Genomic DNA, 15,704 nt, shown 5'->3' with positions numbered 1-15,704 from the left:
CTCACTTTCCGAGGTTGTAAAGTGGAGGAGGAGACTGAGGTCTAAAGTGCCGAGGACGGTGGTTGGAGTCTCAGCTTCACTACATCTTGACTCTGCGAGCTTGAGGAAGTGACTTCACCTCTTGAAGCCTCAGTTTCCTCTACAGAAAAATGGTTGACACAACCATACTGAAATACAAAGCACTTGGCACGGAGCCTGGCACATAATAAATGCCCAGTCAAAAGAATCTACTATCATTAGCTATGACATTTCCCCAAGTTCAATCATTCCCTCATCACCTTCACGGTTGTTACACCACCTGTTCTGCCATTTACCTAATATTTTTATTTGAATTGGTCTATTTAAAAAAATAAAGCCAATGTCTAAAAAAAAAAAAATCATTACTTTCACCACCTTAAAAGGAAGCCAGTATCGCTTGCCAGAAATAGAAGATAACAGTAAAAAATAAACACAAAACTATTAGCATTTAAAATGTTTGTCGTGCATCACCCAAAAATCATCTCACTTGCCCCCAGCAACACATGGCATGCTTTAGGTAACAGATAATGCCATTGCGAGTCATAGTTACAGCCACAGAATTTGTGCCCAGCAGGGCCTAGCAGTAGCTAGAAAAAGGAAAAGGACTGAGGGGGCTTCTCTTGGATCTGGATTTGCAAAGCAGGTAGACTACTGTAAATTTCCAAAGAAAAATGCAAATTTCCTAAAGATACTTTTATCTACCCTTTAGGTTAGATAGAGAATGACCGTTTGTTCATATCAAAAAATGGGGGAAGAGGGTCTGGTTGTGATTTTGGGGCCAGGAATGGCTAAAACCCCCAAACCCGTCTTGGAACCCTTGCTGGAGGCAGGAAACAGGTTGGAGGTTGAAGCAGCCTTCCTTGGATGCCTCCCGGTCATTGTCTTTTGTTATGATTCTCGATAAGTCAGTAAGATCAATGTACTAGCCCTATTTAACAGATGGGGAAACTGCATCTCAGAAAAGGATAGTGATGTTTTTAAATTCAGCCCACTAATATTTATTGAGCATCTGTTCTGTGCCAAGCCCTCTGTAGGCTCTAGGGATACAGCAGTGAACAACATTACCAAGTCCTTGGTTTCACGGAGCTGACATTTTTAGCAGGAGCAGACAGACATAGAAAAGGTCAGGTGGGTGATCAGTGTGATGGAGAAAGTCCGGTTGGGTAAGGGGAGAGGGTGACAGGGCTTGGTCTTATAAACCAAATGGTGGAGGAAGGCTTCACTGAGTGGTGATAATCTGAGCAGAGGCCAGAAGGAAGGGAGGGTGCTAGCCATGTGAATTTGGTGGTGTGTGTGTGGGGGGGGTGGGGGGTGGGGGTGGGGCAGGGGTTGGATTTGGGCAGGGGAATCATCAAAGCAAAGACCCTGAGGAGGGAGCTTGCCTGGCGCTTTCAGCAACAGACCTGTGGGTTGGAAGCAGAGCATGTGAGGGGAGACAAGGAAGAGATGGGTGAAAGGGGCTGGATTATAGGGATTTGTCGACCCTGGTGAGAACTGCTTTTATTCTGAGATGGGAACTATGAACGCTTTCATGCGGATGACTTCATTTTCAAAGGATCACTGGCTTAGATTATAAAAGGATCCCTTTTTTGGTCTAAAGAATGTTCACAGTGATTTTGGATAGCCCGAGGTGGGTGGGGTAGCTGTGTGACCTGGGTACTATGATGTCTGTTTTCGTGCCTCAGTTTCCCCGGCCATAAAATGCCGGTGTAGAAATTGACAAGCTCTAGTGTCGTTCTCCCCGCGCCCCCCTCCCCAGAGAGGCAAAGATTTCTGTCCTTTTGGCCACTTTTCATTCCCAGCATCCAGGAGAACGTCTGGGACAACAGGCGCTCAGCAAACATTTGAACGAACACAGGGCCCCGTCGATCCCTGCAGTTCCACATACGACCAGAAGGTGTCGCACCAGTTCCATTGGGGACTGCTCAGAGCCTCGGGAGAAGCCGTCTGCCCCGGCCTGGGCTTCCGCAGAACTCAGATTGTTCAGGGAAGGGGCTTCTTTCTGAGTTCCGAATTACGAATCTATCCTTTTAAAAAAACTACTTTCTCTCTTTAAAAAAAAAAAAGGGGCTCCTAGCCCTTTAACAGTCAGAGGCGCGCGGACCTGGACCTGGGGAGCCGCTTCCCAGAATGCATAGCTCTATGCAAATAAATATTTATTTTCTGAACGCGGATGATTCATGCCTTGTGAAGTAAAGACAAGATTTTAGAAGGATATTTCAGACAGAAAATGCTAGGAGGAATTTATAAATAGTGAGAGTAACTATATCACGTCGTCAAAATATCTGACCGTAACTGTAAAAAGTAAAGATTTATGAGGTTTATTTACCTATGGGGAGAAGCTCCTTCTCGCCCGGATGATCCTCAGTGGTCTGGGGTGCAGGCTTCAAACCTGTAGCTGTCTAGCGACAGAGTGGTTCAATTCCACCTTTCGGGCGGTGCCTCTTTTTTTCCGCGAACCTGATCCGACAGAGCTTCTTTTTCCGGCGCCAGGAGAGGTCGCTGCAACCCCGGCGTCCTGAGAAAGTATCTCCGAACCAAAAGTGTCAGGGTCTCGGGAAAATCCCGCCTGTGATTACATTTCTTTCGGAAGATCATCGAAGGTGACTCCTAAAAGGTGAAGAGAAACCCACGGCACGCCCTGCGGTGCCAGGCTAGCCGGAGCCTCGGCATTACCCTGGATTTCTCCCCTGCGCTCGCTCATTCACTCAGGCATTGCTCACTCAGGCATTAATCACGCGCGTTCATTAGTCAAAGGTTTATTCATCGGCCCGTTCACTCCCTCAACAAGTGTTCCCTGAGTGCCCGGCTTTGTCTTGGGCGGGGCAGGAGACACCCCGACTCTGGCTTCCTGGGGCTCCCAGTCCAGCGAGCAAGGCCGTGTTAAACGATGGCGAAATTACACGTCTAATTAAGAACTGCTGAGAAGAGAAAGCACAGAGCACATCAGGCCATCTCCTAAGGAGCCCGGAGCAGGGTGCCCTTGATCAGAAACCTGAAGGCTGAGAGGGGATTAGTCAGCCGAAGGGGGAGATGGCGTGGGGTGGGTGACAGCTGCCTCCGCTCAGCGCCGGCTGCACGAGCTCACGGCTTCTTCACCCTTTTGCAGGTAAGGAAACTGAGGCTCAGGGAGGCGAGGGCATTTGCCCAAGGTCACTCAGCCTTGGTAGACCCTCAGCCCACCCAGCCGGCGCTCTTTACCGCTGAGTTTACTGTCCTTCCCACACTAGCTACTGGCCAAGTCCAGTCTGTTTTGCTTTCTGAATGTCCCTTGAGTCCTTCCCCTCCTTTTACCTGCATGTGCAGACCCGGTCCAGGCCCTCCTCATACCCGGGGGTCCCTGCCCCAGTCTCTCCCCCTCCCCCTGCCCCCACGCCCAGTCACCATCAACCGGGGACCCAGAGAAGTCTCCCCAAAGCCCAAACCTGCCCCTTTGTTGCTCAGAACCTGACATGGCTCCCCAGTGCCTTCAAGAAAACATCCAGACTCCTTGGCCCGGAACGTCTGGAGAATCTGATCCTCTAGCCACTCTCCACGCCTTTTGTTCCAGCCTCCACCAAACTCCAGCTCCCTCCATGTGCCCACCCTTGTCTCTTCCAACAGAGCTCTGCTCTTGGCTGTTTCCTCGGCTTTGAATCTTTTTCACATTCTTCTTCTACTCCCTCTGCTCATCCTCTAGAACCCAGCTCAGCAGTCCTGCTTTCCAGGAAGCCCCCTCTAACTCCCAGACCAGGTCATGCTGCTGCTGCTGGGCTCCTCCACCCCCAGGGGCTCCCCCAGCCCAGCCCTCTCTTTGGGTCATTCCGTACTGAGTTGGGTCGTCTGTGAGCCCCAGGAGGACAAGACCAGGGCTGTCTCAATCCCTTCAGTGTCCCCAACACAGCCCGCCACACAGAGCTGGGCACAGAGTCGGTGCTTAGCAAAACGCATCGAATTAATTAATGAATGTCCACCGCGACAGCGTCCCCTGCTTATTCATTTATTCATTAAGGTGTCTGAGTGACCTGTGGACACTCACTTCAATTCCCAGAGTGCTCGCTGCTATGCAAATAAGAGAGAGCTGGGATTTTTGCATGGGGGTGGCTCAGCTGTATTTTTGGAAAAATGAAATGGCAATATTTTTGGTTTAGAGCCAGTCTTGGGTCTGCCCCGTATGTTCATAACCCAGAAAAAGTGGCCACATGAAAAGAAAAAGGCAATGTATCATCACTGTAAAGTGATCCCAGTTTCTGCGGTTCATATAGACTGAAGGAGGAACACCTTCTTGCTATCGGGTCTCAGTGGTCTAGGATGCAGCCTTCAACCTCGTGGAACTCTCCACCCTAAACCTGGTGTTGGAGATTCTTTTATCTCTTCTCCAGTAGCTGGAGGTGAAGGAAGGGAACAATCACAATCCTCTCTTGACCTTAAACCTGTCTAATAATGAGTCGCCACCTCCTCATCTTTTGCTCAAGCCATTTCCCCAGAGCAAACAGGACCCAACCTCACCCTTCAGCACACCTATACCACACATAGTCTGCCTCCTGACTTCTTCCAGTAGGAGGCACAACCTGTGGGTATGGGAAGTCCTACTGGTTGTCTAGCCTACCTCCATCCTGCTACAGGCCGATTCCCTAGTAGGAGCTCCAGTGTGTGCGTGTGCGTGTGTGTGGTCTCCCCAGCAATCTGACATAGCTCCCTCATGCTGAAAGGAAGCCAAGGGATGGATGTTGGGTAGAAAAGAGACACTGAGGCTCGGTGCATGCATTTTTCAAGGCATTTTATTGAAGGGTTGAAACATGGCGACAGTGCAGAACCATAGGAGGAGGGGAGCGGCCCAGCGCCGGCTTTCCCCGGCCCCCAGGGTCAGGTGCAAAATACAAAAGAGAACCACAAGTGGCCTGGAAGGGAGCAGGGTTCTAGAGTCAGTGGGGGCAGGCCCTGCTCACAGTCTCACACTCACACCTAGAATCCTTAAAGACACAGACTGTAAAAATCTACAATTCCTCAGGTTTCCTCACAAAAATAAAATCTCGTGTTCCCGACCAACACAGAGTCAGAAGACAGCTGCAGGGTCCGGGACAGTCCAAAAGGAGACAGGCAGAAATGGTCCGATAAAAACAGGCTGTATTATTTCTTTTTTTTTTTTTTTTTTTTGCAATTTTCCTGTACGTTTGAAATTATTTCAAAATAAAACGTTTTTAAATTAAAAAAAATCACAACCACACACACAAAAAGGCAGAGAAAAGACAGAGTGGGGGATGCACTCAGAAAAGGGACAGGTGGAGACGGCCAGAAACAACCAGAGGGGCCAAGACAATGAGAAAAAGGACAGCTAGACACGGTCAGATAGGCTCCGAGGTTCCCAAAGCAGTGTTTCCAAGTCCATGGCCCGCGTTTAAGGACCGCCGCGGCGCAGGCTGAGGTTGCAGAAGCGCTCGCACACTCGCGCACGCGCGCGCACACGCACATATATAATATATTTATTTATACATAATAGATATAAGTGCCTTTCGGAAACCAGGAGAGGGATCAATAGCCACTGGAGGGGGCTGGGTTCAGGTGGGGAGCACGGAAGGGGGCACGTGGAATGTTTCCATGCAGCACAGAGGGTGGCGTGGCCCACCCCCGATATTAAAAAATAGAAATTTGCCTCACGGTAAAATTCTCATGAGGTGAAGCACAAGGAGAGGCCGGGGTGGGAGAGCCAAAACCAAGATTCGGGGCTGGGGAAACTGGAGGAACTGAGGGGTGGGCGGCTGGGCTCGTGGGCACCCAGCCCCATTGAGCTTGCCAGTCCAAAAATTGGGGGCCAAAGCCTCAGCCCTTAAGTCTTCTCCGGAGAAAGTTCTAACCCCCTTGCAACTTTCCCTTGCTCCCTTTCTGGAGGGGTTGTGGGGGTGCCAAGAGGAGGGAGAAGGTGGCGTCCTAGGCTGGGAAAGGGTGACGGCCTTTAAGGAAAAGGCCAGGACTTGGGGGCGCGGGAGGGGGGGTCCTGAGGAGAGAGAGGGGCCATGCCAGTAACTGTCACCCGCTCTCGATTCTGTCACCCCCTTGACTCAAAATCACTGATGTGGGGAGAGGGGAGACCAAGAAGAGGCTTTGGGGAGTGGGGGGGTTGGGGGTGGGAGGCCACGATCCTTCTGGAAGGATCTGTCCCACCCGCTTTCCCCCCCACCCTCTGGCCAACTCATTTCACAGTATAAAACACTCCAGCAGGGCAGGCTTCACAGCGCCCCCTGCTGCCTGAAACCAGAGAGGCCCAACGAGGACGGCCGGGGGGCCGCTGGAAATAACACTGTAGTCAGAGAGGCTGAGCCGGGATCTCTAGGAGGCCATCAATTCAGCTCCCAGCCCGTTTTTCTGGGAGGGGGTGGCTGGACAACCCGGAAGGGGGGTTCACATTTTAGAATACGTCTGGGTGGGGGAGAAGGAGATCATCAGAGCGGGGCATCGACTTCCCTCCAAGGGGGTGGGGTGGGGGGCTCAAGCCTGCCCCTCAGGGCAAAGGAGGACGTTTCCTCGTTGGGCCTTTCTGGAGACACCTCCAGCCCCCGCCCTCACCCTTTCCCGTCAGCCCCTCACAGCACAGTCCAGGGGTGGACGTTGCCCCCACCCCACCCCACCAGGCTGGGCAGAGGCCCGAGGGCCCACCAGGCAGCTGGGGGTGCCGGCCCCCTCCCCACCCCCGGCCCCCAAAGTCACCAGCCCTCTGGCCTCGCCGGGGCACAGAAACAAGCGGCAGCACAAAACCCCAGGAGGTGCTCCTGTCCGATGGCAGTGGCGGCAGAGGGTCAGACAAGGGAGGCGGGGAGGCCACACACCCGCGTTTGTCTCTTCCCCTCTCTCCTCCTCCTCCTCTTCCAAATCGCTCTCCCTTGTGTGTTTGTTTGTTTTGTGTGTCTAAGGAGTTCACAGAGCAAGGAGGGAGGGCGAGTTCAGGGGGTCGGAAGGCTGGTCGCTGCCGCTGGTGCGTTGGGCGCCGGCGAATGCGGAGACCTCCGGGCAGGTGAGGACAAACGAGGAAGTGTACGAAGGGTTAACAACGGGGAAGGGGTCACCGAGGACTTGAACTTCACTGTGTGTAAAGAGAGAAGCTGTCAGGTTGGGGGGTGCGTCTTGGCTGGTCTGGAAGGGCAGGGGCGGTGGTGGCGGGGGCGGCAGCAGCCAGCCGAAACCATCTTCCTTAGCGGATGCTGACCCCGGCAAATCTCTCACCTCCGCCAGCGGGCCCGGCCCGGGCCCCTCTTCGAAGGGGATCTTGCAGCCCGGTTTGTGGGCCACCAGCACAAACTCCAGGCGCTCCTTCTCCTTTTGGAGCTCGGCGATCTCCGACTCCAGCTCTGCCTTCTCTTCCTCCAGCTGGTCTGTTTCCTGTCGGTCCAGCGGCCCAGGTCACCGAGGAGGGGAGGAAGGAGGAAAGGACGGTCAGCGACTGAAGGAGGAGGCTGAGCCTGGAACTGACTCCCCGCAGGGCCCAGGGCCTGGAAGGCAGCTCCGGGGCTGCTGTGGGGCTTGGGACAAAGGTCTCGACTTCGGGCAACCTCAGTTTCCCCATTCTGTCCAGTGGGTGCCTGAGAAGGGGCTGGGCACACATGGAAACCTCCGGTGTGCAGGAGGCACTCCCAGATTTGAGGAAAGAATGACTGCTTGTGTGTCCCTCTCTGCTACTTGGGCCTCCCTGTCTCCTGGGAAGAGACCCAGTGGAGGGGGGAGGCAGGGGATGTTTCGCTGCCTTGGGGCAGAGGCTGCCAGCCCAAGGGCTGAGAACTCTGGGTGGCTGGGACAGGTGGGCAGAAACTGACACAGGGGAAGAAAATTTGGTGTCACAGACTCTCCAGAACATTAAAGGTAGAAGGAGCCTGGGAGATTTGATGAGGGAGTCCAAAGATGGAGAAACTGAGGCAAAAATGGGTTCTCGCTGGTGCCAGACCAGAAGGGAGGAACACCCAGTGCTCCCCTTTGGTAAAGGTCCCCCATACGTCCTCCCAGGATGAAGTGAAGGCCAGGAGAGTATGGGGAGGGGGCGCCGCAGGTCAGGGCCAGGAGCAGCCAGGAGTCCACACAAGTAGGTGGGGGTCAGTGCGTGTGCACGGGGTGCGCCGTCTGTGCCTCGTTCCACCCGGGGACCCTCAGGTACTCAGCCCAGGGTGAGGGCACAGTGGGAGGGCAGAGCCTGGGGACAGAGCCCCCCACTTCAGCTTCCTCTCACCCCACCCCGGGGGCCATCCTCACCGCCTGCAGCCGGTCAGTCAGTTCCCGCCGACGGTTCCTACACTTGGCGGCTGCCAGCTTGTTCCGCTCCCGGCGAACCCTTCGCTTCTCCTCCTCCTCAGGGGTAAGCTGCGGAGAGGAAACAGAGGCCATGAGGTTGGGGGACCGGGAGCCAGAGAAGAGCCCTCCAGTCCTCACCGACGGCAGCCAGGATGAAAGGGCCTCTGCAGCTTTGAGCTCTCGGTGTCCTCCCCACCCCAACTGTGAAAAGTTTTGCCTGCCCGGCTTCCTCCCTCCCACCCCAGACCAGCCTCTGGTGCCCTTGACTCACCGTCTCCTCTCGGGGTCTCCTGGGCCGGGCTCGGGCCGGGCGGGAGGGTCCCGGGCCACTGGCGGTTCCACTGGTGGAAGGCCCGCCACTGCCACCAGCTCCGCCACTGCTGTAGCCGCTCATGCCTGGCGTGGAGTAGCTGGTCCCCGGCATGTCGTAGGGGTCGACAGCTGGGGGCTGGGAGGCCAGTGGCTGCCCCTGGGACTGGGCCATGGAAGAGATGAGGGTGGGTTGCACGAGCCACTGGAGGTCCTGGCTGGTTGTGATGGCGGTGACCGTGGGCACGAAGGAACCGGGCATTTCCCCGAGACCGGCGCACTCCTACGGGGTGACACATACACACACAGGCGTAGACACACAAACAGAGACACCGACACACACAGCCCCAACACACATACACACACCGACCCCGTGAGTGAGCACAGGGCGAGCGGGTGTGGATGTGTGTGTCACAGGCAAAAAGCCACAACACCCACCCTTCCACTACACCGTGACGCAGTGGTTAATGAGAGGATTTCTGCTCAACTGGCTTCTACCTCCTCCTCCTTCCTCGGGGAAAGGTTGCATGGTTCCAGCGGGTGGTGAATCACACCCCGGGTTGGTGACTCTAAGGTGTAGGGGGTGGGGAGGAGGCTGGACACAGCCGGGTGACAGAATCCCCGGGACGGAGCCACAGCCACACACAGCCCAACACCCCACCCCCACCCCAGAGGCAAGGGGAGGGAGGGGGAGAGGCCTCAGGCCAAGCCTCCCTCACACTGACACAGACACCCCTCTGTGCGAGGGGATGAGGGCTTGGGAGGGTCCGACAGAGCCCTGCGCAGGGGCGGGGGTCCCACTTAAACGGTGTTGGGGGACGGGCCTAGGAGTTTAGAACAACGTTTCAAGTCACTGTCACTGCCCAGAGTGAGACTGACAAGTGACAGGTTAATGTGGACAGGACAGGTGGAGACAAATGACGGCCCGGTTCCCTCGGGCTGTCGCGGAGGGGGGAGCGGCTGTAGGTCCAGATCCCCCAACCCCAGTGGGCGCTCATCTCCCCTCACCCGCACACGGAATCCTAGAACTGCTCGGAAGGCTTAACTACTCTCCTAGGGGGCGTGGTGAGGGAAGGGCTGGCTCGCCGGCCAATCAGCGCCCTGGGAACCCAGAGGGGGCGGGGCTTCTAGAGACCACCTGGCCGGTTCCTCTCGGATTAGCGGTTCTAACCCTGTCTGCGGACACACCAGAGGGACAAGGTGTCCGGAGTAGAGTGTGGGTGCGTCTGTGTGTGTCTGCGGAAGAGGGTGACGGTCACCCTGTCTTCCGAAGAAACCCGGCACACACATAGTCCCTGCCCCCGAGCGCCGAGGGGCCGGGATTCCAGCACTGTCCTCTCGCAGACCCATCGCGCCTCAAAGGATGGCCCCGGTCGCGACAGGAGTCCCCTCGCCCTGACCCGAAAGGCCCGTAAGAGACCCAAGGGCTGAGGGACCACGGGGCCGGGGGACCCAGAAGGGGGAAGGGAACTGCGCCCTACAAATAGGAAGGGAACGCTGATTGGCCAAAGCCCGCGCCGCGGCAACCAATCGGAACGCCGGGCTGCACCCTCCCTTAGCAACGTGGCCCCGGCGTTCCAAAATAGAACGCTCCCGGGACGTCAGGGGCGGGGCGGACGAAGGGGGCGCCGCGCGCCGTGCGTGCCCCGCGTCAGGCGGAGGATTCCAGCGCGTCAGCCGTTACGCGCGGGTCCCCCGTTACGTCTCCGCGCAGGAGGCGGAGGCAGCGCGGCAGAGGGTTCGAGGCCCGCTTCCCCACTGGGCGGAGGGCGATCCGGCGCCAGGAGTCGGCGCACTGGAGCGGAAGGGTACTGGCAGCTTCCGCGGGCTGTCCCCCACCGGCCTGAACGGACCAGCTGCACGGTGGGGACCTGAGCGGGGGGCCGGCCCGGAGCCAGCCAAAAGTTCTCGGCTCGCACACATTGCACGCAGCGGCGCATCCTTCCCCCCGCAGCACCCTCGAGCTTGCCCCGCTGCATTCCCTCCCCGCGCGCCGCGCACACAACCAATTGCAAACCTCTCCCGACTCTTTGCAATTTGCAAAGCGCGCGGCGAGCCTGTTCCCTCTGGGATCCTGAGTTTTGGCGCGGTATTTAGGGAGGGGGTTGGCTCGCCCTATCCTTGCCTTAAAAATACGCCCCACAAAGCAGCCCTCCAAGGCGTCTAGAACTTACCTGGGAGGCGGCGGCGGTGGGTGGGCTGCCGAAGGAGTCCACCGAAGACAGATACTGAGACTCGGCGGAGGGCGAGGAGCTGCACCGGGAGCCGGAGTCGTAGTCCCCAGGGAAAGCCTGAAACATTTCCCTGGGCACAGGGTGACCCCTGTGACCACGCTGGGGTCGCCGGGAAGCCAAGGCTATGGCCGGGTGGGGGAAGAAAGGTGCGAGTCCGGGGTGAGCCGAGCGCGTCCCCAAAGTGCGCTGTCCGGAGAAGCCGGGGCAGCGGGCAGCGTCCCGCTCCCTCAAAGGCAAAGTTTCCGTGCAGCTCCTCCGCGGCTGTCCAGCACCCGCGGCCGCTGTGTGCCTCCCGAAGGTCCAGGCGCCGGAGGACCCGGGGCGTGCGGGGCCGCTCCCCCTGCGGCGGAAAGCGCTGTCCGGTTTTACAAATCCGCTCCGGCTGCGATCTCCTCCACGAGTCCGGCGGGTCTCACGGGGGAAGAGGGGCCACCAAGAAGACGGCGAAAGTAACGCGTTCTTCCGAATGAAATGAAGAAGTATCTAGAAGAAGTCTTCCAAAAACTTTCTCCCCGGAAAAAAAAAAAAAAAAAAAAAAAAGCTGGACTTTACAGCTCCCAAGAAGAACCACAACAATCAAGTCCCCGGTCCCGGCTGCGCGTGTTCCCGCCGTGGCAGCAGCGCTCAGTCTTATGAATGAGGCCCAGAACCTCCAGCCTGTATTTATACGCCCGGGACCCGCCCCCCCTGCTTGCGTCACTCCGCAAACTTCCCAAAATCTCCGGTCCCGCCGAACCCAGACCCGCGCCGGCCGGCCGCAGCCGGACCCCAGCCTCGGTCTGGCCCCTCGAGTGACCTCCGCGGCCCCGGGGGTCTCGGGGGCTGCGTTCCGGGGCGCCCGACGGAGGGGATTCCGACCCCCCTTCGCGAAGTTCCTGTGACGCAATTAGCCATATAAGGAGCTCGGCCTGCGCGGCCGAGTGTTTGTTTGGTATCCTAGCAATGACGTCAGAGGGAATCCCTCGCTCGCGCTTCCAGCCCGCGCGCCTGCGGAACCCGCCCGCGCCTGCGCAGTGCCGCGCCGCCCCGGGGGCTGGTATTAATAGGCGCTGAGCCTGGCCCCGGGAAGACCCCTGCCGACCCCGGCGGGGACCACCCCGGGGTGCGGTTTCCCCTCGCCTCGGGCGGATCCCTCTCCTCTTTTTCCTCCGCCGGTGCAGCGCCCCCTCCCGAGAGGAAGGGCAGGCCTCCACCAGGCCGAGATTGTGTAGGCACGTAGGCGGGGAAACTGAGTCCCGAGCGGGGTCGGAGGGGCTGCGATGCTCAGGGTGAAAGTGGATGAGGGAGTGGAGTACCGAGGGTCGCCCCGGCTTCTGCGCCGACTCCGTGTGCGCGCCTGGGAGCTGTTTCCCCGCTCTGAGCTTCGGTCTTCCCAGCTGGACAAAGAGTTAGTGTCCTGAACTCTGCGGGCCTCCCACGGCCCCGGTGGGGGGTAGAGTGACACTTAGGGCGAAGTCTCCCTGCTGATGGTGTTGGGAGCTTCTGCTTCCCGTGTTATAATCCATCCTGAAGATGGAAAGAATATGGGGGCATAATAATAATAGTAATAATAATAATAATAATAACTGATGTCATGTATTTAGCACTTACCAGCTACAAGTTTCTGAGCTAAGTCTTTCAATACAAGATATGTAATCCTTAAAACAGCTTTGGAAGGTTAAGGGAGAAAGTCTCCATTTTATAAAAGAGGAAAATGATCCTCGGAAAGGTTAAGTGACTTGCCCAAGATCCCAGCAAGAAATTCAGATCCAGAACTGCCCAGTTCCAGAGCTCTTACCCTCTCAATCTCCTTGCTCATCTCTGAGATAGGCCTGGTTGAGTGAAACTCCGCGAGAAACTCTTGGGATTGTTTAAATGATAATAGTGACTATAGCAGTTTCCGGGTGCTGTAAGCCTTACAAACCCATTCCTGAAGGGCAAAGTTGCTTTCCCCAGGCCACCCACTGCAGAGTCTAACTCCTTTGAAAAAAAGTCTAACTCTATTTTTAAAAAAAAGGGGGGGGGGGTGAAAGAGCCTAACTCTGGCGTTTCAGAGGCCACATCCCGGAATTCTTAATCACCTCCCCAGCGGGGGGAAGGGTGCCGTGAGCTCCTTCACAGGCCTCAGAGACCCTGGTGCTTCCTTCCCAGGGCAGAGCCTGGCCCAGCCCTGGGCACAGAGGGAGAAGCCCTTTGAGACTGTTGAAAGCTGTAAGCCTAGAGAGGGAAGAGGCTGGGTTCAGGCTCCCGCAGCGGGCCTGAGGCAGAGCAGGAGCAGGTGATTCCCAGAACCAAGAGTGGCGAGGGCGGGGGAGAAGTGGGGGGTGATAAGGAGAGGTCGAGCTTTCCAGATGAAAGTCCAGCCTCAGACCCGCCCTCTACTCCCTTCCCCCACCTCCTCCGTCTGCCACCACTAGGAGGGAGGGACAGGGACAAGGAGATGACACAGCAGCCACCGGTGGGCAGTGACTGGCCCCAGCACCAGACAGGGAGTGACCCCTTATTCCCCTGTCCCGTCCAAGCCCCTCGTCTCCTCTCCCACTCTGCCATGGGAGACAGACAGGGGAAGAAACACAAACACCTGCCCCGGCTGCGCCCCCACCCCGATACGGCCGCTCAGACCTCCACGCGGCCACTGAGCAGTCCTCACATAGTCACACGTGGGCACTCAGACGCTCACCACACACGGTCCCACACAGAGACAGCTGCAAGGACAGACGCCGCGCCTAGATAGACACTGTCTTGGGACCCACGTCCACACACACGAGGAGACGGAGGGTCTGGGTGTAGAGTCAGCCAGGAACGTCTGTACACACGGGCACCCCGAGACCTTCGCTAGAGATGCACATGAAGACACGCTCCCAAGCACACGCGAGGCGTGGTTCACGCACACAAGAGACGGGCACTCAGATGTACACTTGGCAGGGACATCTGTGTGGACTCAGGACACAAGGGAACCCCAGCACCCCCACTACAGGCACCCAGGCCAACCATCACACATCTGCTGAGGCACCGGCGCTCCCGGTCTTTCATACAATAGCAAGAACTACTGCTCCCCACTCGCTTTTATGAGCCTGTTGTAGTCTCACAACACTCCTGTGCGGTGAGAGCTGTGCTTTTAGATGCCAGGAAATCGGAGGCACAGAGAGGCATTGTCGCCTATCCAGAGTCACACAGCAAGTAAATGGCAGAGCTAGGGTAAGAAAGCAGCCTGTCACGCTTGCGAGCCTGGGCTTTTTTTTTTTTTTTTAATAATAAACTTTATTTTTAGAGTCGTTTTAGGTTTACAGAAAAATTGCACAGAAAGTACAGAGTTTCCATATTTTCCCTACGCACCCACATATGCACACAGGCACAGGTTTCCCCTTGTGTTGAAGTCTCGCGTTAGTGTGGTGAATTTGTTACAATTGATGAACCAATATCGATACATTTATATAAATATTTTTCAATTAGAGAAGTGTATGTTTACAGAAAAATCATGCAGAAAATTCAGAGTTCCCGCCGCTTACACGCAGTTTTCCCCATTCATAAAACTTTGCATTAGTGGCATACCTTTGTTACAACTGATGAAAGAATATTATTATACACTGTACTATAACAACCCTGTAGTCCAGAGTTTACACGAGGATTCACTGTGTCACACAGTCCTGTTCACCTGGTGCTACCACCACCACTGTCCATTACCAAAACTTTCCATCTCCCCTTGATAGATTTTTAGTAACTGACGTCCACAGTTTACATTGGGGTTCACTCTGTGTCTATGAATATCAACAAATGTCCTGTATCCTCCAATACAGAATCATACAGAATAGTTTCACGGCCCTAAAAATGCCGTCAGGCCGGTGCCTCTAATACTGATTCAGCGAGTTTAGCTACGTCCCCGTATACCCCCGGGGCTGGGTCCTCTCCCGCAGCTAGGCCACCAGGCCTGGCATTCGGGGCCTGCGGCCTAGCAGCAGCATGACCTTGAGCTAGTGGCTTAGGAGCCCATTTCCTTGCCTGGGAAGGCAGGTCAGGAACAGCGGGCAGCTCGCTGGGCTGGGGGAAGATCACAGGACGTTAATATCAGCCAAGCTCCAGACACGCGGCTGGCGCTTTGTAGGTGCTTGTTTTTTTCAGTAAAAGTGACCTTTGCACACTTGGACTCTCCTGGAGACATCACCGAGAGACAGACACGCACAAGACCATGTTTTTGCCTTCCTGGGCCTCTTCCTCCATAAAAACATCTTAAAAAATTCTATTTTCTGACTGCATTGGTTTAAAGACCATACTTTTTAAAGATTTATTTTATTCTCCCCCCAACCTTGTTATTTGCACCTGCTATCTGCTCTCTGTGTCTGTTCATTGTATGTTCTCCATGTCTGCTTTTTTAGGAGGCATCAGAACTGAACTTGGGACCTCCCATGTGGTAGGCAGGCACCCAACGGCTTGAACCAAAAGGATATTATACACCAAAATCATTTTCTTTGACCGACAAGTTCTGTTTTCTCTTCTGATTTTAGGAGAAATTAAACATTCAGGAGCCCCTAAAAGTATGGGGGTGGAGTTGGCGTGGAAGACACCCACACATATGTGCTGTCTTGCTCAGCACACACGCACACACACACAGGCATACATGCACACACACCTGCCCACAGACCATGGGGTAACCAAGAGAGCTCTTCTCTGTGAGGCTTAATCATGGGGACCTTCCAGGAGGAGGAGGACTTGAGCTGTGAGGGGGCAGTACCCCACTCTCGGACCCCTGAGGGCTTGGCTTCTGCCCCCAAAGGCTAGAGGTGGGGTGGCAGTGCCCGGCCTTGGCTTGCCCAGAACATCCTGTAAGCCACCCCGGGCAGACACAGCTAAAGGCAGGCCTCGGCGCAGGCTTCCGTCCTCCCCTCGGCAAATCCCTGCTGCTCGTTCCTCAGT

The 15,704-nt window shown here is 56.0% G+C and overlaps 1 protein-coding gene and 1 non-coding gene across 3 annotated transcripts; one reads left to right on the top strand and one right to left on the bottom strand.

Moving 5' to 3' along the window:
• The first annotated feature begins 2,369 nt into the window (after positions 1-2,369).
• Positions 2,370-2,456, top strand: TRNASTOP-UCA (transfer RNA opal suppressor (anticodon UCA)). The gene has a single exon. It is a non-coding gene; the product is annotated as a tRNA-Sec (tRNA).
• A 3,008-nt stretch (positions 2,457-5,464) lies between these two features.
• Positions 5,465-11,452, bottom strand: FOSB (FosB proto-oncogene, AP-1 transcription factor subunit). Of its 2 annotated transcripts, XM_004481554.3 has the most exons (5): positions 10,755-10,967; positions 8,543-8,863; positions 8,233-8,340; positions 7,216-7,371; positions 6,990-7,075 (listed from the first exon to the last, which is right to left on the bottom strand). In XM_004481554.3, the coding sequence occupies exons 1-5, from the start codon at positions 10,878-10,880 to the stop codon at positions 7,073-7,075; spliced, it is 714 nt and encodes a 237-aa protein (XP_004481611.1). In that variant the 5' UTR covers positions 10,881-10,967; the 3' UTR covers positions 6,990-7,072. The 2 variants fall into 2 exon arrangements, with proteins under 2 accessions (XP_004481608.1, XP_004481611.1); XM_004481551.5 differs by having other exon boundaries at positions 5,465-7,371; positions 10,755-11,452.
• Positions 11,453-15,704: the final 4,252 nt, after the last annotated feature.

The sequence above is a fragment of the Dasypus novemcinctus genome, chromosome 18 (assembly GCF_030445035.2).
Source record: "Dasypus novemcinctus isolate mDasNov1 chromosome 18, mDasNov1.1.hap2, whole genome shotgun sequence".
Lineage (NCBI taxonomy): Eukaryota > Metazoa > Chordata > Mammalia > Cingulata > Dasypodidae > Dasypus > Dasypus novemcinctus.
The sequence above is the reverse complement of the archived record's forward strand: the minus strand, read 5'-3'. Positions and strand labels throughout refer to the sequence as shown.

Bases quoted from the DNA above. Each gene is read 5' to 3' on its own strand.
- FOSB (XM_004481551.5), bottom strand. From the start codon at position 10,880: ATGTTTCAGGCTTTCCCTGGGGACTACGACTCCGGCTCCCGGTGCAGC. The intron at 8,864-10,754 runs GTAAGTTCTAGA...GTCACCCCGTAG, and splicing joins CCACCGCCGCCGCCTCCCAG to GAGTGCGCCGGTCTCGGGGA. The intron at 8,341-8,542 runs GTGAGTCAAGGG...TCCTCTCCGCAG, and splicing joins GGAGACCCCGAGAGGAGACG to CTTACCCCTGAGGAGGAGGA.